The 25,265-nt window shown below is 43.3% G+C and overlaps 1 protein-coding gene across 1 annotated transcript; it reads left to right on the top strand.

Moving 5' to 3' along the window:
- Positions 1–5,802: 5,802 nt before the first annotated feature.
- SELENOO (selenoprotein O) lies at positions 5,803–19,532 on the top strand. Its single transcript, XM_073652109.1, has 9 exons — positions 5,803–6,425; positions 7,807–8,010; positions 8,089–8,266; positions 10,513–10,643; positions 10,766–11,046; positions 12,564–12,708; positions 14,918–15,103; positions 16,786–16,942; positions 18,467–19,532. Exons 1-9 carry the CDS (start codon positions 5,884–5,886, stop codon positions 18,665–18,667), a joined length of 2,025 nt encoding a protein of 674 aa, XP_073508210.1. The 5' UTR covers positions 5,803–5,883; the 3' UTR covers positions 18,668–19,532.
- The last annotated feature ends 5,733 nt before the right edge of the window (positions 19,533–25,265 follow it).

The following is a 25,265-nucleotide window of genomic DNA, read 5'->3' as shown; positions in this document are numbered from 1 at the left end:
TACCACAGCCCCGATCTTCATCTTCATGGATGTCAGTCAAAGTTTTTTTTTTTAAATGTTCAGGGGCTAGATGAACAACATGTAATTATGCTGTAAACAGAAAATTAATTTTTTTTTCTATACAGGATGTTAAATACCATATAAAATCATTTATTAATTGAGAAATAGATCATGTAATTTACTGCATTGAATGTCTATCTTGTAAAATCAGTTATATAGACTATACCGGCAGAAAACTCAACAGGAGAATATTGGAACATATATTACTAATATTATTAAAAACAATCAGGGTACTCAGGAGCAGCAAAACATTTTTCTGTTAGGCTATGTGCCCACGATGCAGAAATGCTGCATATTTTTTCCGCTTCTCCCTGCCAGGAAAAACTCATGCGGATTTTACATGCGTTTTTCCCGCCAGGTAGAAGCATTTGTCAAGCGTCTTTGCATGCATTTCCGCATGCGGGTTATCAAGCGCTTTTCCAAGCGATTTTAGCATCACTTGGAAAAGTGCTTGACAACTTGTTCACACTATATAAATCCATGCAACCGGCATGGATTTATAGTAGTGTGACCAAGTTAGTTTAAAAAAAAGAATAAGAATGGTAAAAAATAAAAAAATAAAGATTATACTTACCTTCCGATGTCCTCCCGGTGTTATCTCCGCCGCGTCCGGTCTCTTGCACTGCTCCCGGTGGTGTAAAGGACCTGCGGTGATGTCATTGAGTCATGTGTCAGGTCACATGACTCAATTACGTCATGGCAGGTCCTTCACAACACCGCGACCCATAGAGCAGACCAGACGGAGCGGAGAAAACACCGGGAGGACATCGGAAGGTAAGTATAATCTTTATTTTTTATTTTAAATTCTTTTTTTAACAGGTTCTATGGTACCTGAGTCTGGATGAGAGTCTCCTCTTCTCCAAACCCAGGTACCATCTGCACATAGAAACGCATAATATCCGTGTGTGCAAATGTACTGACACGGATGTTATGCAATTCAATGCAAGTCAATGGCGGCAATTACGCTGCGTGTCCACAAAATTAATGGACATACTGCGTATTTTTCCGCAATGATAATCCGCAGCGGAAATTTCTGCAGCATGTGCACAGCACATGCGGATTATCATTGGGGAACATGGGGCACGTATTACCAAGCGTTTTTTAAGCGTTTTCGCTGCGGAAATTCCGCGGCAACGACACTGGAAAAACGCATAGTGGGCACGCAGCCTTACTCATAAATGAGATTTATCCACATTCTCTTTTTATGGTATTGAGAAAGTAGTATGCCCTGCCAGGGGTGGCAACGGGCAGAAACAATTAGCGCTACGAGCGGCATACTGGATCCTGACACTTAACACTAAATATCCCAATGGGATGAATTATAAAAATTATATTAAAAGATTTATTCTATGTATATTAAGACTATCTTCCCTTATCCCAGGCTCCTGTTTTCTGACATCGCCATATTTTCCAGACTAAGCTACTACAAAATTGTCAATTAAATACGCGAGCTCGTAATGTGGAGCTACATTTATTATGAATGATTAGTTATACTGTGAACCATCTTACAAGCATGTTCACACTACACATTGAGACCTTAAAAGCCAATAGATATAACTTTTTAATTAAAAGGAGTGTATCTTTATTGAAAATATTAATCAACACAGAAGAAAGCAAATTAAAAACAATAAGCAAGATTGCACTGCAGTAAACACAGGTAAATATGCATACATATATTATGTCAGTCTGAAAGATTTTTCTGAATGTCGCCCATTTCCTACTAATGACCCATATGGAGAACATACATTACATTTTATACATCAGATAGAAATGGGTATTAGGTCTCCATCTAGTGGCCAAAAAGAGTACATACTACAACAAGTAGGTAGATTCATATAATCCCCATATCATAACGTGCATGTGCTAAATAAAAAAAAAAGGCCAATACAGGGAGTGTTAAATAAAAGTTAATCCTAATGATCAGGTGCTCCAGTACCTCAAATAAGCATGGATATTAACAATAAGGTGCAAGTGCATGAAGACAGGTAGATAGAGGAACAGGGAGAATCAGACGAGAAGGTAAAGGTTATTCAGCCGAAGATACACATTGCAGAGGACAAGAAAAAACACTTTTTACCACCTATAAGCCCTTTAACGCACGTTTTGCAGAATGCTTCATCAGAAATGGTGTGTCAAGCAAAGCAGTGCACAATATTTAAATGATCAGACAGCCAATCCCGTTGGGCATCACTTAAGTCCGATTATAATATCTGTATAAGGTTGTCAGATGCGACCTAGCTAAGAAGCTCATAAGGGTATGCAGCTGATGCTCAGGCATGCTGCCATTCAGGAATATAAAGGAAGTTGTGGGAAATCCTAAATCCTCAGACGTACATTCAGTTGAAACTAGTGAGTTCCCTCTACTTCCTGCTCGGGGGCCCGCCGGAGAATTGTCCGGTGTCCCGGTGCTCCAGTCCAAACTTGAATCTGCGTGTGAAGAAAATCGCAGCATGCACTAATTTCTTCCATAAATCGCATGAGACTCCCTCATTCAAGTTGATGAAGGTGTAAAAAAAAAAAAAATCAGATGCCACACGAAGCCACAGTTTAATATCTGTTTTTTATGGATACATTACAATTCTGTAACTTTAGAAACGGTAAATGGTCTTGTAAATGATTAGTAGCTGCTGCTGTAAAAGAAAATGGATTGTATATCGACTGTACAAGGATGACAAGTGAGAAATTAACCGTCCCATTTTTCTGGATGACATTCTGAACGTTTGTATATTTGTGTGAACCTGCCCTAATGCTGAGTAAATCCTTACTTTTCTTGTATAAATGTGTTCTAGAGAAATCCATAGATTAAATTGTATGATAGTGAGTTACAAGTGCAGTGGGCGGACACCATGCTCTTCTAGCTCTCCTGCCTCTAGATCAGGGATGTCAAACTCCAACACACAGAGGGACAAAATGAAAAACTTGGACAAAATCGCAGGCCAACCAGTATACAGTATAATGGGCCCCGCATAGTCCTCCATAAAGTATAATGGGCCCGACATAGTCCTCCATACAGTATAATGGGCCACACATAGTCCTCCATACAGTATAATGGGCCACACATAGTCCTCCATACAGTATAATGGGCCCCACATAGTCCTCCATACAGTATAATGGGCGCCACATAGTCCTCCATACAGTATAATGGGCCCCACATAGTCCTCCATACAGAATAATGTGCCTCACATAGTCCTCCACACAGTATAATGGCCACACATAGTCCTCCATACAGTATAATGGCCCCACATAGTCCTCCATACAGAATAATGGGCCCCACATAGTCCTCCATACTGTATAATGAGCCCCACATAGTCCTCCATACTGTATAATGAGCCCACATAGTCCTCCACACAGAATAATGGCCCCACACAGTCCTCCATAGAGAATAATGGCCCCACACGGTCCTCCATACAGAATAATGGGTCCCACATAGTCCTCCATACAGTGTAATGGGTCCCACATAGTCCTCCATACAGAATAATGGGCCCCCATAGTCCTCCATACAGTATAATGGCCCCACATAGTCCTCCATACAGAATAATGGGCCCCACATAGTCCTCCATACTGTATAATGAGCCCACATAGTCCTCCATACAGAATAATGGCCCCACACAGACCTCCATACAGAATAATGGCCCCACATAGTCCTCCATACAGAATAATGTGCCTCACATAGTCCTCCACACAGTATAATGGCCACACATAGTCCTCCACACAGTATAATGGCCCCACATAGTCCTCCATACAGAATAATGGGCCCCCCATAGTCCTCCATACAGTATAATGGGCCCACATAGTCCTCCATACAGTATAATGAGCCCACATAGACCTCCATACAAAATAATGAGCCCACATAGTCCTCTATACAGAATAATGAGCCCACATAGTCCTCCATACAAAATAATGGTTCCCGCATAGTCCTCCATACAGAATAATGGACCCACATAGTCCTCTATACAGTGTAATGGGTCCCACATAGTCCTCCATACAGAATAATGGGCCTGACATAGTCCTCCATACAGAATAATGAGCCCACATAGTCCTCCATACAAAATAATGGGTCCCGAATAGTCCTCCATACATAATAATGGCCCCACATAGCCCTCCATACAGTGTAATGGGCCCCACATAGTCCTCCATACAGTATAATGGGCCCCACATAGTCCTCCATACAGTATAATGGGCCCCACATAGTCCTCCATACAGTATAATGGGCCCCACATAGTCCTCCATACAGTATAATGGGCCCCACATAGTCCTCCATACAGTATAATGGGCCCCACATAGTCCTCCATACAGTATAATGGGTCCCACATAGTCCTCCATACAAAATAATGGTCCCACATAGTCCTCCATACAGTATAATGGCCTTACATAGTCCTCCATACAAAATGATGGGTCCCGCATAGTCCTCCATACAGTATAACGGCCCCACATAGTCCTCCATACAAAATAATGGTCCCACATAGTCCTCCATACAGTATAATGGCCTTACATAGTCCTCCATACAAAAGAATGGGTCCCGCATAGTCCTCCATACAGAATAATGGCCCCACATAGTCCTCCATACAGTGTAATGGGCCCCACATAGTCCTCCATACAGTATAATGGCCCCACATAGTCCTCCATACAGTATAATGGCCCCACATAGTCCTCCATACAGTATAATGGGCCTGACATAGTCCTCCATACAGTATAATGGCCTTACATAGTCCTCCATACAAAATAATGGGTCCCGCATAGTCCTCCATACAGAATAATGGCCCCACATAGTCCTCCATACAGAATAATGGGCCCCACATAGTCCTCCATACAGTATAATGGCCCCACATAGTCCTCCATACAGTATAATGGGCCTGACATAGTCCTCCATACAGTATAATGGCCCCACATAGTCCTCCATACAGTATAATGGCCCCACATAGTCCTCCATACAGTATAATGGGCCCCACATAGTCCTCCATACAGTATAATGGCCCCACATAGTCCTCCATACAGTATAATGGGCCTGACATAGTCCTCCATACAGTATAATGGCCTTACATAGTCCTCCATACAAAATAATGGGTCCCGCATAGTCCTCCATACAGAATAATGGCCCCACATAGTCCTCCATACAGTATAATGGTCCCACATAGTTCTCCATACAGTATAATGGGCCCACATAGTTCTCCATACAGTATAATGGGCCTGACATAGAGGTGGTGGTTCTGGTGTCGCGGATTTGACATGTAGAGCTAGATAGTCCCCACCTGCTGACAGGTCACAGGCAGTGTGAGGGGACTATGCAGAGGCAGGAGAGCTGGATGTACAGCGCCCACCACTGCACTTGTAACTCACCATTAGATTTGTACAATGGTAGGAATTACTCAGCATTAGGGCAGGTTCCCATACATGTCCTATCATATAAGATGAGTGACGTCAGGAGCCTCCATTGCAAATCCTGGATAAAGTATTTTAAAATAAAGTCAGTAGCCATGGCCATTACTGCGGAGGACCCGCCGCCCCGGCAGTGTTGTTCTCCTGATGGGCATAAAGCATAAATAGACACCATCTGGGGACATTCGCACATTATTCTTTTAGAACCTTCCATCCGACAAATGAGGACACCGTTTACATTTTGCACAGCTCTGTGAAGATGAGAGCCGGAATCTGATTGGTCGCAATGAACAACGCCTTTTTCTAATCTCCGCCAGTAGAATGCTTAGTCATGCTGCCTTCTCTGTATGACGCAGCCGCGCAGTGCGGTCTCTAGGACCCGGCGGCTGCAGCTGGCTCGGTACATGTGACTTGGGTGTTGTTGATGCCCGTGTTGGGTGCACGCGGATGCCCGTAGCCTGGTGCATGGGTGTGTGCTGGGCAAGGGCGGGTGTGTCAGTTCCCCGGATCACGGGTGCAGTAAGCACGATGAAGCGGGCAGTGCTCACCTCCGCCGCCGCCTCTCCGGCCTCCAGCCTGCGGGCTCTGCGCTTTGACAACCGAGCGCTGCGCTGTCTGCCCGTGGAGCCCGGGGACGGGCAGGACGAGGACGCGGTGCGGTCGCGGCAAGTCCCCGGAGTCTGCTTCTCCCCCGTGCGCCCCAGCCCGGTGCAGGAGCCCAGAGTGGTGGCTCTGTCCCCGCCGGCGCTGGCTCTGCTCGGTCTGCAGCTCGGGGAGGAGGACGAGGAAGAAGCGGCCGTGTACTTCAGCGGGAACCGCCTGCTGCCCGGCTCCCAGCCCGCCGCACACTGCTACTGCGGCCACCAGTTCGGGAACTTCGCCGGCCAGCTGGGAGACGGGGCGGCCATGTACCTGGGGGAGGTGGTCAGCCCGGCCGGGCTGCGCTGGGAGCTGCAGCTGAAGGGAGCCGGCCTCACCCCGTACTCCAGGTAATGGCAGCGCCGCACTCGGGGGCAGGGGAGGAAGTATGGGGGGGGGGGGGGGGGGGGCAGCATCATGTGCAGGGGAGGGAGTGCAAGGGGAGGGAGTACCAGGGGGGCAGCGCCGTGTGTGAGGGAGGCAACACTGGGGGAAGGGGGAGCAGCGCCTTGGGGAGGTGAGTACGGGGGGCAGCGCTCTGTGCAGGGGAGGGAGCACTGTTGAGCGGGGGGCAGCGCCGTGCGCAAGGGAGGGAACACTGGGGAGCGGGGGGCAGCGCCACGCGGAGGGGTGGGCAGGGGAGGGAGTACAGAGGGGGCAGCGCCACACGGAGGGGTGTACAGGAGGCAGGGGAGGGACTACAGAGGGGGCAGCGCCACGCGGAGAGGTGTACAGAATGCGCAGGAAAGGGGGGGCAGCGATGTGTGCAGGGGAGGGAGTACAGGGGGACAGCAGGGTACGGAGGGGAGGGGGGCAGACGGGAGTACAGGGGGCAGCTGTGGTGCTGCCGGTCGTGGGGGGGGGGTGTTATGTGGAATGTCTCTGCTCCTGTCTGACGACCTGCGCTTTCTGAATAATCCCATTCTGTGGCCGGGTGACAGATGTATGTAGTATCAGTACTGGCACAGTTTTATGCCGGCAGAATAATCATGGTTCTCGGCAGCACATGGTCTGGTGTAAGCAGGGTATATGCTGCCTGTACAATGATGCCGTGTGGGAACAGAAGGATCGGATTAGACATTGTTTTGTGCTCATGGCCGATCAGCCCATCTCAGTGTGCCATATAGAGCATAGACAGTGATCCTATGGCCCATTTAGAGAACGCTCACTAATATGTTCGCTCTGTCCACATACAGTATTGGGTTCTCGGCAGCACACCACCTGTTTACATGGGGTCATGTGCTGCCGAAAATCATTATTTTTATGCCTGCATTTAAGTCGTTGCTCCTGACAAACGAGCGTTTTGCTTGTATGTCTTACATCTTGCCATCCTGGTTAGTCTGGCCCATATGGCAGGCATTGCTTTGTACACTTATTTGCTGATGGGGAGACCCCGGATTCCTCTCTGGGTCACTGCCATGGACCAGTGCGTCCCATATGATCGACATTACAGGACTTGCAATATCCTCCATGTTTACAGCCCTGCTGTGCTAGAGGTGCTGTGGGCACAGGATTGAGGGGATGAAATGCTCTTCTCGATATCCCCCATATTGTGTACTGCTGACCCCCAGAGAGATGGAGGGAGTGAGTGAGGGTGATTGTTGTCACACCCTGGCTGGCTGCTATATAACTGCAGCATGTGAATACCCCCTGAGGCTGTGCATGGCCTGAACCTCTCTATACACGGTGTCTGTCTGTGTGTTACGGGTTTTCCCAATTCTTCTGTTGTAGACAGGCGGACGGCAGAAAAGTGCTACGTTCCAGCATCCGAGAGTTTCTGTGCAGTGAAGCCATGTTCCACCTGGGGATCCCGAGTACCAGAGCTGCGTCCTGCGTCACCTCCGACTCCACCGTGGTCAGAGACATCTTCTATGACGGCCACCCCAAGAATGAAAAGTGCACCATAGTTTTACGTGTCGCTGCCACATTTCTGAGGTGATAACTTTGTTGCCGTTTTATCCTCCACATAAATGTATACGATAAGTAGAGGTAAAAGCACCTTCATTCCCTCAGGTTTGGATCATTTGAGATTTTCAAGCCCACTGATGAGCTTACTGGACGCCAGGGTCCCAGTGTTAACAGGAATGATATCCGGATCCAGATGCTGGATTATGTGATCGGCACGTTTTATCCAGACATACAGGAGCAGCATGCCGAAAAAAACGTGCGAAACGCAGAGTTCTTCCGAGAGGTACCAGCTCCACTATATCAGTGTTTCCTGCTGTATGTGGCCCGTTGGTACACAGTGAGCACTACTGAACTACCACTGTCTGATGACTTGTGCCCCCATGGCTTCACACCAATCTCATACTTCTTACACTATTTTTATATTAAAGATTTTTAGATTAAAGTTTGAAACACTTTCCCTAAATCAATAGTGCACGTGGAATAAAGTTAGTTTCTTCCCAGCAGCTGCACCACAGCTTTAGAGCGCTATTACCTTGCAGGCTAGCGACAGGTGTTTTTACATGGCAGGTTCCTCTTAAGCTTTATTTCTATACAACATAATAGTAGATGTTTACTTGAATCATGCGCTGGATTTTGTGTTTGGGGGAAAATACGGGCTGCATTAATCCACCTCAATTCTTTATACAGCAGTTGTTTTCCTTCTGATTCACAAGGTGCTGCGTTATGTGAAAGGGTTGGTCCGAATGCAAAGTTAATTTAATTCTAAATCCCTATATATTTAGTGCCGTAATCTAAACTATTTTCTAATATACTTTTATTAAAATTCCCTACCAGTCCCTAACTACACTATCTGATTTTTTTTCATTACCTCTTTTCTGATAACTCTTCATTTAAGAATCACACTGCATGCTGGGATACTAAAGCGAAGCGTCATCAGGCTGCGGTCACTGTCGCAGCCCCTGCTCCCTACCTGAAATTAAGCGTCATCCGTGACACTCGTTTCATAGGCTGGGCTAGTCCCTGCTCTGTCTCTCTGCTGTGCACAATCTGTTGTCCGCTCAGATCAGTAGTAAAGAGCCGGCAACAGAGCGAAGTCAGAATACCTGAAATAGAGACAAGTGACATCACTTGCGGGGGTGTCATGTAGCAATGATGGACTATGCACATTTGGACTAGCTTGTTATTAATTGCCAGTGAAACATATTGCTGGGAGGTCAAGGCCTCACCTCAAACCTTCTCTGATAGGGAGAGTATTATTGTCCTCAACTAACAATGGTGAAGAGGAGCATCTCCTGCTTAGTAACTGGGCGCATAAAAAGTCCCTGGCTCCTTAGAATCCCAATCTCCAGTGTCTGGGAACTGGGTATTTAGGGCATGCCTTAGTTGCAGATACCTAAAGAAAGCGTGGCTGGAGACTTGATAGAGCTTTTGACATTACTCAAAGGAAACAAGAACATCCTGGATATCTACGTGTGTCTGGACCCCTAAGTTCAACCAAAACTGAGCATCTTGGGAATGTAGCAATTCAGGACGAGCATTGTTATGCTATAAGGGGACTCTGCTACTGTGTCCTTGAATTGAAAAATCTTTTTGCTTATTCTCCACACTTGAACCGCAAGTCTGTGAATTGGCAAGAAGGAGCATGAGTATTGCTCTGGTGCCTCAAAGACCCCCCCCCCATAGACTTTGAAAAGTGGTTAGTTTCAGTTTGAGCCCCATATGAAAGATGGTAAAAGTGAGATGATCATGGCAAAAACCTTGTGTGGTACTATGGAGACTGAATGTTCCAGAACATATAGGAATTTAGGGAGGACTATCCTTGTTACTGACAGAGGGAGGGCACCCCATACACTAGTTTTCTCCCACAGGTATGACAAGAGGGGAAATATTTAAGTCATTGAGTTGCGTGTGATTTCTTGCTATGCGTGTACTAGATATTTAAAGTGTGATACTATTTGTGGCCTGCAGAATTCATCCCCTACTTTCCATCCCACAGTGCTTAGAGGTAACAACATGAATTTCTGCCAGTTTATTTTTAGACCGGAAAACCGGCCAAATTCATCAATCGGATCCATTCCCAAAGGCCGTGTGACTCTTGGACTGGCCATAAACAGGTTTAAATCATATAACTCCAAGCGGTCCTCACGGGAACCCACTTTATCCATTGATAACCTTCAGGCTGACAGATCCTGGCAGCTAGTGGTTCTATGGTGATGGCAAACAAAAGGGAGAGGGCACCCCTCTCTGGTTCCTCTGTCCAAGGGAAACAACGAGGACCTAAAACCATTAATCAGGACCTTGGCTTTTGGAGATCGATACTAGACTGCAGTCCATCTTCTGAAGCTTAAATATCTGATTTTTACAGATACATTGCCATTATTAAAGTAGGAAACTGTATATGATCATGTTAATTTTAAAATGCCATGTATAAATACATATAATAAGGATGGAAGTCCGAGTTTTCTGGATGAAAATCAGGATTTTCCATACCCTCGTCTTGCAGTGCTAATTCCATTATTTTTCTTCCAGATTACAAAGCGGACAGCCAGGCTGGTTGCTGAATGGCAGTGTGTTGGATTTTGCCATGGTGTATTAAATACTGATAACATGAGTATTGTAGGAGTCACTATTGACTATGGACCTTATGGCTTCTTGGACAGGTTAGTAATAAAGCAGTGGTAAGATAAAGGGCTTTCCACGTAATAGAACAGTCCTTGTAATAGAACAGTCCTTGTGTCTGCTAATGACAATGGTCCTAACTCCGGCACTGTCTATCCTCCAGGTATGACCCTGAGCACATCTGTAACGGCTCAGATAATATGGGACACTATGCTTACAACAAGCAGCCAGAGATCTGTAAGTGGAATTTAGGGAAACTTGCTGAAGCCTTAGTTCCGGAGTTGCCTTTAGACATTAGTCAGAAAATACTTGAAGAGGAATATGATGTGGAATTCCAAAGACATTACCTGCAAAAAATGAGGAAGAAGCTGGGTCTTATTCATGCAGAGCTTGAAGAGGACAGCAAACTAATCTCTGATTTCTTGGACACCATGAACCTTACAGGTGAAATTTATCACTTACTACACCCATTAAGCTTCAGACTATAAACTACAAACCTGTGTAATAGAACAATTAGTATTGATTTCTTGTGACGCTGGGCGGTGTTCTGGACTTTTTTCTCTTAGATATATTGTCTATTATGTAAAGCATGCATTTTAAAATATTTAATTCAAAGACTTTAGGTTTGCCTCTAAAGGGTATGTGCACAGGGTATCTTTTAGATACTGGCACACCTCCCCAAGTTTTCCCAAGGCGAAAACCCTTTAGGTCACCGTCTGTGTAAGGGTATGTGTGCAGATGTTCATTCTTTCTAACTTGTTTTTTTTTTTTCATTCTTTTGGGGTTTTTTAAGCATTATTTTAGACAGGTTCAAGGCAGAATTTACCTGCTAGACATTTTGGGCTCTTGCCCTGAGGGCGGCTGCAGATGAACGTATGAAAAATTGTCAGACTATTTTTTTTTTTTCTGACTTTCATCCTGTGCCATCCATGTGTCCGTTTTTTATGTCCATGTGACATCCGTGTGTGATCCATCTTCCTACAACTACATAAAAAAATGTAATTAATCAAATAGTTTTTTTATTTTTATGCTCCCATAGACTTGAATGTGTGAGTCTCATCTGAGACGTGGAAGAAAGTAGTGGATGCAGCGATTCCCCCCCCCCTTCATCTCATGGACAGTGAGACCAAAACAAAAAATTCATTCGTCTGGACAGTCCTATTGACTAACATAGGTCAGTGTGCTTTCAGATTAAAACTCTGACAGTACACGTCCAATTTATATGTTCGTCTGCATGAGCCCAAGTGAGAGGTTTCTCTATGGCTTCTTTTCTTGGCCCCATCCTCAGCTACTGTTCATCCACTATCAGAAAAAAAGACACTGTAAAGTAGGAGGATGTTATGGCGTTCCATAGTCTTTAGGCTGTCTTTTAACTTCTCTGTTAATAAATAACAGCATTCCAATCTAAGGACGGACCTGATGAACGGATGGATTTGACAAAATGTATTTCCTTTGGACCATCTTTGGAGTTAGCAACAGTCAGTTGGTATAACTGTGTATATAAAGTAAAATTTCTTTACTTACACATCAACTAAATGCACGTTGAATAAATACATTTTTAATACCTGTGCATAGATGACTGTGTAAAACTTGATTGTCATGGAGGAAAGCGACTGAAATAGGTCTGCAAGATTGGATATTAGTGAAATATTGCTACAATATGCCACTAACATGGAATAAAAGATCTTAAAGCTGTGATCACTAGAATAAAGCGATCAGCAGCTCTCGGAAAGGACAACTCCATGAGTGAGCAAAGCTGACAAGTCGAAGTGCTAGGGGGATTTTCCTAGTGCCACTTTGTTCTGGTGATCAGTGAGGGTTAAATTGGTGGCATTACCCATATTACTGAATTTTCTTAAATAAAAAAATATATATTTTTTTTATGCACCAGCTATTATCATTCTTCTTTTACAGACATTTTATTACACGTATTTTTTTTTTTTTTTTTTTTTTTTTTAAAGGCTCTGATTTCACAAATACTTTCCGTGTCCTCTGCAAGTTTTCTGGAAGTGCTGGTGATGTAGATGGATTCGTGAATATCATAACTGAACAGTGTGCTAGTATGGAAGAACTGAAAGTTGCTTTTAAACCAAAAATGGATCCAAGGTATAGTATATATCATAATTACAAGATGAGTTTATTATATAGGGACAACATGTTATGCAATACTTTTGTTAGCTTGACCTCTTTCCAACGTGTAATTATACATCAGATAGTGATGTAAAGAGCAGGCTCAAGAGCTGAGCCCGCACTTCCTATAACAGCAGTGATCACAACTTGTTCTGATCCTTGTGTGTTTGACAGCTGCATTTAAATAAGGCGATCACCGGTGTGCATGCGTCGGCTCCAGCTGGTCCCCCACAACACTATCACGGGGTGCTGATGAGGTACATTAGCAGCAGGTGCCCTGCTGAAGACTACCATGTCTGCAATCTTAGTTCTCCTATGAAACCCAGCTTGTAGTGGAGCATCATAGGAAAATGTCATTTTGACTGTATATTAAAATAAAGTAGTGTTCAAGTGTACAGAAAAAGCGATCAAATGATCGCAGGTTGAAAGCCCCCAAGGAGATTAAAAATAGAATAATTTATTTTTTTTAACAAAAAATAGAAAAAAATAAACTATAGAGAATTTAAATAATCCCTCTCCTTTTTATAATAAAATAAAAAAAATAGCATATTTGTTACGCAAAATTAAAAGGTCGATCTATCAAAATATAAAGTTAACACATATGGTAAATGCAATAAAGAAAAAAACTAATTGCCAGAATTGTGGTTTTTCAGTCACTGCGCACCTCCCTAAAACATCATTTGTACCCAAAATTGGTATTACTAAAAACGTCAAGTTTGCCACAAAAATAGTTGCGAAGAACAATCCTTAACCAGTTCCATTCATGAAAAATATGAAGCTCCATGCTTCAGAAAACGGTGACAATTTTTTTCACCCCTTTAAAAAAGCAAAAAATAACACCTAGTGTGGGGGTGTGTATATATCAGATTTTATGTATATACGCACATATGTACATATATTTTACCATAATTGTTCCTACCTGGAGAATTATATTGACAGGTCATTTTTACTACACGATGAACATTGTAAAAACAACTGAAAAAACAATGGCAAATTGCACTTTTTTGTGCCATTTCATGACACTTGGAATTGGTTGCTGCTTTCCAGTCTAGAATGACTGAAACAAGCCCTGATAAATGGCTATTTTTGGCGTAAAAATAAAAGAAATTTATGACTTTTGAAAGAAATGGAGGAAAAATAAGAAGTAAAATGAAAAATCGCCCTGTCACGATATTAAAATACTAAATGAACAATAATTATCTAGCAAATGAAATGTTCAGGTGTAAGGCAAGCTTATTTATATGTGGACATTGTTAGAATGGCATTATTGTTATATAGACTAGTTATAAATTAGCGCACATCTTGATGGCCACCTCTTTAGATGGAGACCTACACTAACACTCTCCTCTCCTGGGCACAGCCCTACAAATTTAAAGGGTAGCTAAGATTCAGCTCTAATAAAAATCAGCCTTGGAGAAATGGGAGGAGTGCTCAGCCATGTGGCAGTCCCTTCCCCGATGCAGCAGTCATCAGATCCTGGCACACTTAGAGAAGAGTTGGAAAACCTCATCTGATGTGCTCTGAACCTCAACCTACTTTTCCACAAAATGTCTTCTGCCATAAATATTGCCAAAAATACCTTATTTTCTCGGTGCATGGCACACGCAGATATGTTTTATGTCCAAAGTGTTCAGTCTGGATTATCCTTTGTGATAACAAACACTGCACTTCCGGGTATACTTCGGTGCACAAGTAGAACCCCAATCTTTTAAACCTGTATTATCCTTTGAACTTGGTTGGTATCGCCATACTCCAACCTGTACACAAGCTTGAAGGTCAGGTAAAAGGCTTATGTTATGAGCCATGGACAGCTCACTGGCAAATGTTAGTCAAAATGCAGGTGCATGAGAGCTTTTCTACATGGATCTATGTTCAAATTGGAAAAACTCCGCTTGCGCTATTCTCGTCCATTTTACAGTGCATGTACGTAAGGACAAGCTGGCAAAATAACTGTGCATTGCCGGAGCCATCTTCTGAACCTGGCATAATAGAGTAAGATGGATAGTCTTGAGTAGTTGGCATCTGTTTTAAATGATGGTGCGTTCTTGCAGGCAAGGATACACATTCCCAGATGTATATATACATGGTGTGCTGACCAGAGGTCGGTGGTGAAACACAAAATTATCTTCAATCTGGTCTACATAAACCAACTTTGTGTGCTCTTTGCATATATGCATTTTTCCAGGCAACTTACAATGATGCTGATGTTGGCGCAGAGCAATCCTCAATTGTTTGCGTTGATTGGATCTAAAGCCAACATAAGTCAGGAACTGGAACGCATAGAAAAATATCAAAAGCTTGAGCAGACTAGTACCGAGGACCTAATGAATGAGAACAAGCAGCACTGGGAAGAATGGCTTCAAAAATACTGGTACGTAACCCTACCTGTATTCTTTACCCCTTTTTTTTTTATATACTAATACTGAATACTAATTGAATGCTTATGTATTACCCATCTCATTATATGTGATAGATATAGAGACATGTGAAATGGTAAGGAAATGTATCTTGATGTATGTAAACTGACTTTACTTCAGAAAGAATCTCTTTACAGAATAGGTGGATGTCACTTCACATGGTCTTGGTATGAATAAAAAAAATACTAGTATGATTGACCCTGTGCAGTATATGGAATCACTACACGTAGAAAAGAAAGGGGTTCTGATTCCATGCAGATAATTACACAACATTTATGTCCATTTCTAGTCAAGAAGAAATTAGAAAATGTGTTCCCATGTCATGAGTCTACATTGACTTCAGTCTATAGGTCATCATGAATTATTTATTTTACTTATACAGCGCCATTAATTCGGTAGCGCTTTACAGACATTATCGGCACTGTCCCCATTGGGGCTCACAATCTATATCCCCTATCAGTATGTCTTTGGAGTGTGGGAGGAAACTGGAGAACCCGGAGGAAACCGACGCAAATACGGGGAGAACATGCAAACTCCTTGCAGATGTTGTCCTTGGTGGGATTTGAACCCAGGATCCCAGTTATCTTCGCTTAATAATTGTTGAATCTATGGGCAATTTTAGAAAACTGTAGCTTCACATGTTTAGAAATCTACTCCAGCTCATAGCTGGCATAGGTTTCAGATAGTGGTGCCCAGGCAGCCTGAAGATGTGCCAAATACATTAATAGGTGGGTGCTGCTATATAAATTCAGTGCATCTTACTCAAGCTGATGACTTTTTTTTTTCCCCCACCGTGGCTGGCATAAGAAACATGAGTGCTCATAATCTGCTAGTGTGTAATTATAGAGGTTGCAGTCTCACTTGGGAACTGGACTCTTTTGGGGGCTCAAAGGACCCTTTGGCCTATATAAGAGCACCAATATTATTTAAAGGGAACCTGTCATGTCCTATCTATTATGTAAACTGCCCCCATAGCGTTGTTAGTGATGCAATTTTTTTTCATTAAAATTGGTGGTAATATGAGTCTATAACATTTTATATACTTATATCCTACCTGCTCGTCTAGTCATAGGGGTGTGATCCTCGTATTCAGTCACTGCTGGCGCCGTCCACGCATTTGAACTTTGCTCCTGGTTAGCGCTGATATAAGTGGGGCGCTTGGCCATTTTACCACCAATTTTAATGAAAAAGCATGTTAGTGATGCACGTTGCATCACTTACAACGCTATGGGGGCAGTGTAGATAGTAGATAAGACATGACAGGTTCCCTATAAAGACCTGTGATAATTGGGTGCCCTGTTGTATATTTTGCACTGGGGCCCATGAGCCACAAGTTACACCACTGATGATCCAGCTCTTTACTTTGTAAGGTGAAACATGTCTGCATATATTCAATTAATATTCAGGCTTTGGTAGTTCTTTAAATCAGATGGCATGTGCTGTCTGGAGTTATGCTGGTAAACCATGGAGACGTGACCCCTATTGGCAGGGGTGCGGAGTCGGACCTCACCAATCTAATATTTTTGACCTATTCTAAGGACAGGCTATTGATATTAAGTAAATTAAACACTTTGACATTCTGAGTGTCACTGTGGTTAAGAATATATAAGAAAAGCCTTTTTTCTTTCTTTCTTAGTGTTCGCTTGGAGAAGGATCAAGAAAATGCTGGTGTTGGTGACACTTATTTTGCAGAGAGGGAGAAAATCATGAATACAAATAACCCAGCGCACATTCTGAGAAATTACATTGCGCAAAATGCCATAGATGCAGCTGAGAAGGGAGATTTCACAGAGGTAACATCTGCTCTCACGTGTAAATCATTGTTCTTGTGCATCTGGGATAATTTTTTACACTTATCATATATTAGGTCAGACTTTTATTTTCTATTATAGTTCGCATAGGATAGGACTTTTCTATACTCTTATCCTATCTTAATACGTCACATGTTGGGTGCTGCTGTATGGAGATGCCGGCTGTGATACACAGCTGGCATCATGTAGTAACGTCCGCAACCGGAGTTCTCTGATCGCTGCTGTTTAACCATTTAAATGCTGCTGTCAATCACTTAGCATTTAAACAGCAGCATCACCTGTCCACAAGTCTCTGCTTACCATTTGCTCCCCATAACATATTCATGGAGCCCCATGAGTTGTTATAAGCCTCTTGAAGGCCCCCCACCGCTGTCCTCTGACTTCCTTTGAAGCCCATGTGATTTTACCTATATAGTTCAGGTCCCCTAAGGTGACAGTCATTTACATATTTTAACAAATATATTAAATATAAAAAATGGAATCACACCTTTTTAATATAAAAAGAAGCAATCCAAACTCTCAAATTATAAAAATGAATTAACCCGACGAGAAAACACTAAAGAGGAAAAAAAAATTAACACTCAAATTGTCGGTTTGTGGTCACTGCAGTTCCATGAAAAATTGCAATAAAAAGTGTCAAAATGTTGTATCTACCCAAAAGGGTATTAATGAAAACAATAGCTTGCTACATGAAAAAAAAAAACTTGCACCACTCTGTAAAAGTAACATATGAGTCTCAGAATATCATGACACATTTTTTTTCTTTTACACCACTTACGAAACTGATTTTTTTTTTAAAGACTGTAATTGTACTGGCAGAGAATTATGTCATGTTTTCTGCACTACAGACACCGTAAAAACAAAGACCAAAAAAGAGTGGCAGAATCGCAGGTTGTTGTTTTTTTGCAATTTCACAGCATTTAAGTTTTTTTTTTAAACTTTTTCCACTACTTTATTTGGTAAAATGAATGGTGTCAATCAAAACTACAACTCACCCTGCAAAAAAGACAAGCCCTCGTATGGTTGTTGGAAGAAAAATTACCTTTTTTTATGGCTGTTGGAAGTAGGGGAGGGAAAAAACAGAAGCGCAATAAACCTGAATATAGCCTGGGATATTAGACATGTTCTAACGATATAGAACAGTGGGTACAATGCAATGTATTTATCTTTATGTCCTTTTAGGGTATATGGATAAGGCCACGGTCCCACTGTCAGTATTTGGTCAGTATTTTTTCTCAGGAGTGGGAGCCAAAACCAGGAGTGGGTGATAGATGCAGAATTGGTGACTTGTTTCTATTATACCTTTTCTCTGGTTGTTCCTCGCCTGGTTTTGGCTCCTACTCCTGAGAAAAAATACTGACCGAATACTGACTAAATACTGATAGTGAGGCCATGGCCTAAGAGTGACTCTCATTCCTACAGACTTTTCCCATAAATATATTAATTGGGCATTTGCACAGCTGTTAACGTGACATCTAAATTTCCTTTTCTTAAACTGTGCTCTAGGTTAGGAGAGTGTTGAAGATGTTGGAAACCCCATATGAAGAGGACAAGTCATTTTATAATGTTTCAGAAGCTTCACTACAAGAAGAACCATTGGAAGCTGCTGCCTCTGCTGTCTGTAGGCCCACCACCGTTTCCAAGGTCCCCTATAATAGCAAGCCTCCACTATGGGCTACAGAACTCTGTGTCACCTGATCTTCATAAAGTCCTTGTTGTTCCTGAATCCAAAGCTAAAGAACAGAATTGCTCTTTGGCACGGAGTTAGACCAGCAAGGACAAACCAGCTACTCTAGGGTTTATAAAATTGCATTTGGATTTTGAACAGAACTTTATGCAGGAAAATATATAGACTTTAGGTATAATCTATATTTGATATCCAAATGTAATTTTCTCATGACGGCAAAAATATAAATTCAGATTTCTGACCTATTTTTGCCTGAAATAAACTTAATGGTACAACATTAATGTGATTGAACGCTGCTTGCTTTCTATGACTGTTATAAGGTTTTACTGAAGCCAAAATAAAATGTTAAAGTTTGGATGGAGAAACATTTTAGACATCACTTTAGTGATCTGTGACTGTTTGGAGGAACCCAGGTTAATATATTGCAGTGGCTGTAATCCTTAGTTTATAGAAAGTTGAAAGATATAATTATTGTTTAGCTGGCCTGCTCTATCACAGGATTACTCTCGATAACAATAAATTAGCCGAGGCTCCTCCAGTCCAAAGGTGCCATGCATTGATTCATTTTCTATGATCAAGGTGAAAGGTGACAATAGAAGAGATGACGCAGTCTTTGTACAGGTAGATGGCAGTAGTTATGAGGTTTTTTTGTCTATTCAACAATTTGTAAGGATTATTTATATTGTTTTATTTGATGATCATTTTAGGCAGATCTCTAATGCATACACGCACAAATATTTGTTCATTATGAGACTTATTACAGTAACTAAATAGGAGGCTATTCTTGGTATGAACTCTTGATAACTTGTACAAATCTTACTTTGTTACATATTAAGGTAATACGCACAGTAGAAATGATCAGTGTGATACATTGTGAAATCATAATAGGTGGAAGAGAGTCTAGTAATGTAGCATTCAGGCAGGTGGACACGACTCAGCACTTGCTTTATTATGCAATATGTTTATTTTTTTATTATGTGGGGAATGGTTGAGGGGTGTGATTTAATCAAACAGGTGGGACTTAATTTATCCTACTACAGATAGTGGAGGGAGAGGCTCCTGCTGCACAAAGTGGGGGAAGGGGCACAAATGATCTCTTGGTAAGAATAAAATAAGATTTGTTTGTGTAGTTCCCAGTTTTAATTGTAATATGTGAAAAAATGGATCAGAGGAGAAAAGGTCATTACGAGAGGAATTTCGAAGATTTTTTTTTTTTTTTTAGTGAATGTTCTGTTTAGTATTCCTTTTGAAGTAGGTTACAAAAATGTGACTACTACTGGATAGAATTGAGTAAAGCTGTACACTCTATAGCAGGGGTCTCAAACTCGGCTGGGTATATGGGCCGCACATGGAAAAAATTTGAATTTGGGGGGCCGCATTCTTTGTTCAATGTGACATTTTTAGTGATACCATTTTTTTTGTATACACCTTTTGAACATTTTTTCCGTGTTTATTTTTTTATGGCTTGGGTCGTTATGGATGTGGCGATAATAAACGTGCACTTTTTTGTGTTTACTTTAGTTTACATATAAAACAGCATTTTTAGCGCCCAATATTTTTTCATGCTTTATTTTTATTTTTTTGATTTTTACAATTTTGTTTCCCCCAATTGGCCACATTCAGTAATATTGTCTTACAATTAGCATCATATAGTAATAATGGCAAACATCTTGTAGTAATGTTCCCCATCCAAGTCCCCATCTTGTACTAATGTGCCCCATCCAGGTCCCCATCCTGTGGCTATGTGCCTCATCCAGGTCCCCATCTTGTGGCTATGTGCCCCATCCAGGTCCCCATCCTGTGACTATGTGCCCCATCCAGGTCCCCATCCTGTGGCTATGTGCCCCATCCAGGTCCCCATCTTGTGGCTATGTGCCCCATCCAGGTCCCCATCCTGTGGCTATGTGTCCCATCCAGGTCCCCATCTTGTGGCTATGTGCCCCATCCAGGTCCCCATCTTGTGGCTATGTGCCCCATCCAGGTCCCCATCTTGTGGCTATGTGCCCCATCCAGGTCCCCTCTTGTGGCTATGTGCCCCATCCAGGTCCCCATCCTGTGGCTATGTACCCCATCCAGGTCCCCTCTTGTGGCTATGTACCCCATCCAGGTCCCCTCTTGTGGCTATGTGCCCCATCCAGGTCCCCATCCTGTGGCTATGTACCCCATCCAGGTCCCCTCTTGTGGCTATGTACCCCATCCAGGTCCCCTCTTGTGGCTCTGTGCCCCATCCAGGTCCCCTCTTGTGGCTCTGTGCCCCATCCAGGTCCCCATCCTGTGGCTATGTACCCCATCCAGGTCCCCTCTTGTGGCTATGTACCCCATCCAGGTCCCCTCTTGTGGCTATGTACCCCATCCAGGTCCCCTCTTGTGGCTATGTACCCCATCCAGGTCCCCTCTTGTGGCTCTGTGCCCCATCCAGGTCCCCTCTTGTGGCTCTGTGCCCCATCCAGGTCCCCATCCTGTGGCTATGTACCCCATCCAGGTCCCCTCTTGTGGCTATGTACCCCATCCAGGTCCCCTCTTGTGGCTATGTACCCCATCCAGGTCCCCATCTTGTGGCTATGTGCCCCATCCAGGTCCCCATCTTGTGGCTATGTGCCCCATCCAGGTCCCCATCTTGTGGCTATGTGCCCCATCCAGGTCCCCTCTTGTGGCTATGTGCTCCATCCAGGTCCCCTCTTGTGGCTATGTGCTCCATCCAGGTCCCCATCCTGTGGCTATGTACCCCATCCAGGTCCCCTCTTGTGGCTATGTGCTCCATCCAGGTCCCCTCTTGTGGCTATGTGCTCCATCCAGGTCCCCTCTTGTGGCTATGTGCCCCATCCAGGTCCCCATCCTGTGGCTATGTGCTCCATCCAGGTCCCCATCTTGTGGCTATGTGCCCCATCCAGGTCCCCTCTTGTGGCTATGTGCCCCATCCAGGTCCCCTCTTGTGGCTATGTGCCCCATCCAGGTCCCCTCTTGTGGCTATGTGCCCCATCCAGGTCCCCTCTTGTGGCTATGTGCCCCATCCAGGTCCCCTCTTGTGGCTATGTGCCCCATCCAGGTCCCCTCTTGTGGCTATGTGCCCCATCCAGGTCCCCTCTTGTGGCTATGTGCCCCATCCAGGTCCCCATCCTGTGGCTATGTTTTCCCTGTGCTGTTCTTCACACACATAAAAAAAAAAAAAGATGATTCTCACCTGTCCTCCGTTCCCTCGGCGTCCTTCCTGCAGATGTGGCCCGCAGGCACCACAGAGTCAGACCCCTTGACGATCCCGACCTGGTCCAGGAGGAGCCGCCGACAGCAGCGCTGCATTGCCGCACAGAGACTGTCTCCCAGCATAGCATTTTCAATGTCAGCCGCCGGCCAATCAGAGGCCAGCAGCTGACATCTGCATATGGCAATGACGTCATACTCGCTGCGCCGACACGCAGATATTAGCTGCTGGCCTCTGATTGGCCGGCGGCTGGCATTGGAAATGCAGTGCTGGGAAACAGTCTCTGTGCGGCAATGCAGCGCTGCTGTCGGCGGCTCCTCCTGGACCTGGTCGGGATCATCAAGGGGTCTGTGCCTGCGGGCCGCATAAAGCAGCCTCAGGGGCCGCATGCGGCCCGCGGGCCGCGTGTTTGAGACCCCTGCTCTATAGCGATGTTCCCCAACTAGTGGCTCTCCAGCTGTTGTAAAACTACACCTCCTATAATGGAGAGCCACAGGTTGGGGAACGCCACTTTACAGGATGAAATATTGCCTAATTTGTATGTCTATCTTCATTCTAACTAACCAGCCTGAGAGTGGCAATACTTACATGCCCCACATTTTGCAAGTGCTATACATTTTATTCCACATCTTACTAAATTGATCTGATTTTGCATAGCTGCAAAGGAGACTAATTTATTTTTCGGTCAATGTGGCAGATGTCCAAGGTGTTAATAAATGAGTTACAAATTATTATTTGTAAATTTCCAGAAACTTAAGTAATCCCCTTTCCTGGGTATCTGGCTCTATAGAATGTCATCTTCAAGTGGAACGGAGGGCGAGCATATGCGCCTCTTCTGCAAGATGATGCTCTACAGAGCCTGTTGTCTTGGCTCACTGGGGGTCCCAGAAGATGGACCCCAGCGATCAGTAAGTTATCCTCCATTAGGGGGAAAAAGGAAACCTGTAAATTTGTTCTGCAGAGCATCTATTTTCTGTGATATAAATGTTTTATATCAGTTGTCAACACCTGCTAAATTTAATCTTATTTACATGAATATAAGTATGTAATAAATTATATTTTACTAAAAAAAAAGCTTTCATTTTTATTCTTGGCAATAGCAATTGCGAAAATTACCATACTACCTTGTGTGACTATGCGATGAGTGTAAGAGATGGGAATAGAGATGTAATAGTAAGGGCACACTTGGCGAGCCTTATGTACTTTTTTTTTTCCAGCAGAAAATTGTATTTTACCCAGAACATTGATCAACTTGTAAGTTAATTCAGAGTTGCCCATTAAAAGTTTGCTATGGGGCCAGCTAGGGCCGGGCTGGGACTGAAATTCAGCCCTGGCATTCTCAAGTACACAGGCCCACTTCTTGTAACGTCGGTAATCTTGCCCTCTAGATAGTCTAACTATAGGTCAGCAGCATACAACGATGTGTGGTTTGTGCCACGGACCTGCATAGCTGACAGCCACTGAACTATGGCCTATTTAGATGAGCCAATAATCGTGAAATGTGTGTTGGTAGGCAGGGCTGTGGAGTCGGTAAGCCAAACCTCCGACGCCTCAATTTCCATGACCCCCGACTCCCTCATACATGGCTCATGTTTAAGTGATAAATTTACTACAGATTCATCTCAGCTAAATGTCTAGACCCTTAGATCAGGAATAGGACATTTCATAACTTTCCCAAATTCTTAAGAAAAAATATTCCCCATAAACTGCATTGAACTACTGTACCCAATTTATTATATATTTTAGGAGTCAGTCCATTTTATACCGACTCCACAGCCCTGTTAGTAGGAGCACGCCTTCCTGATTATTGGCTCATTTAAATAGGTCAGTGATTATTTCTCACGTGCAATTTTTAGCCGGCTTAAAAAGTCAAGGTTATTGGTAGCACATTACTCCCGAGAACATGACGTTCTACGTGTACAGAACATACTGTATTAGCAATCGCTGTGTGAAGAGGCGTATAGAACGCTGACTGACTTGCATAAAACTGATCGGTGGTCATGTACATGTTATAACAATGCAGGAAGCCTACAGCTGCAGCGCGAGCCGTCCTTCTCTCCTCATGGCACGTGTAATGACAGTTAGGTCTCATTCAGACATCCGTTCCTCACATACATGTTCCATCTGTGGCTTTCATGATTTCCTTTCCATTAAACTGCAGTCTATGGTGTTCATATGCCTGTGGCATATGCCGACTGTCCAAAAAAAATAAGACATTTTTGATTATCAGCACCACAGACAAAAGTGCCTGTCGAAGTCTACAGACCTGCTGTGATAATCACGGACAGTACACTGACAGCACCAGTGTACAATCCGTGTGCTGTCTGTGATGAACATTGTAATAAAATTGCAAAGTTTCTCCTTTATATTTTTTTCATACGCATAAATCACCAATGAAATATTGATGGTAAAAATGCAATTTAATTATTTCCTAATCATACAATGTGATTTTCTAGCTTTTATTTTTAGATTCTGTCTCTCACAGGTGAAGTGTACGTACGATAAAAATTACAGACCTCTCCATTCTTTGTTGATGGGAAAACTTGCAAAAATTGGCAGTGTATCAAATACTTATTTTCCCCACTGTGTATATTTTATTTAGATCTTCAGCCTATATCATGATGTGGCCAGTGTATGATGTAAAAATGGTGAAACATCCTCTTTCTGACGTGGTCCGTAATAGTATGTCGTACTGACCTGGGCCAATTGGACCAGGGACGTACTATTACTGACTGGCAATCGCTGCCGGGTGTCAGCCGATTCTCACAGCTGACACCTGGTACCATGTTCCAGGAGCGGTGCTGCTGGCACATTAACCCCCGAAATGCTGCGATCGAAGTCGATCGTAGCATTCCGGGAGCAATAGGAGGTAAGTACGGCTTACTTACCTAGTGTCCGGCGTCCCGCGCTGTCTGTGCTGGATCTCGGTAATTGCCATGGTGACCCGATGTAGTCATGACGACATCCAGGTAACCAGGCATCAGCAAGTTACTTTGATCCTGCGCAATGCAGGATCAAAGTGACTTGTGCCTGTGCAGCGGTGACGGGCTGTATGCATAGGATAGAGATGCTGCTCTCTGCTATACAAGCGATCAGCCTGCAAAAATGAAAGTCCCATAGTGGGACAAAGTGTAAAAGTTAGTGTCAGACTGAAAACTTTTTTTTTAAAAATATACAAATAAAATGCAAAAAAATATATATACTGTACCCATAAATATGAAAAAAAAAAGTACACATTAGTTATCGCCGTGTCCGGAATGACCTGTCCTATAATACTGTCCCACTAGTTAGCCACTTTAGTGAACACTGTAAAAAAAAAAAAATAAATAAAACAAAGCTTTATCATCATACCGCAAAACAAAAAATGGAATAAAACACGATCAAAAAGACTAATGTAAATAAAAAAGGTACTGCTAAAA

This window comes from Phyllobates terribilis, unplaced genomic scaffold, assembly GCF_046119375.1.
Source record: "Phyllobates terribilis strain yellow unplaced genomic scaffold, ASM4611937v1 Scaffold_11__3_contigs__length_659146591, whole genome shotgun sequence".
In the NCBI taxonomy this organism is placed as follows: Eukaryota; Metazoa; Chordata; class Amphibia; order Anura; family Dendrobatidae; genus Phyllobates; species Phyllobates terribilis.
This window is presented reverse-complemented; position numbering and strand designations above follow the sequence as displayed.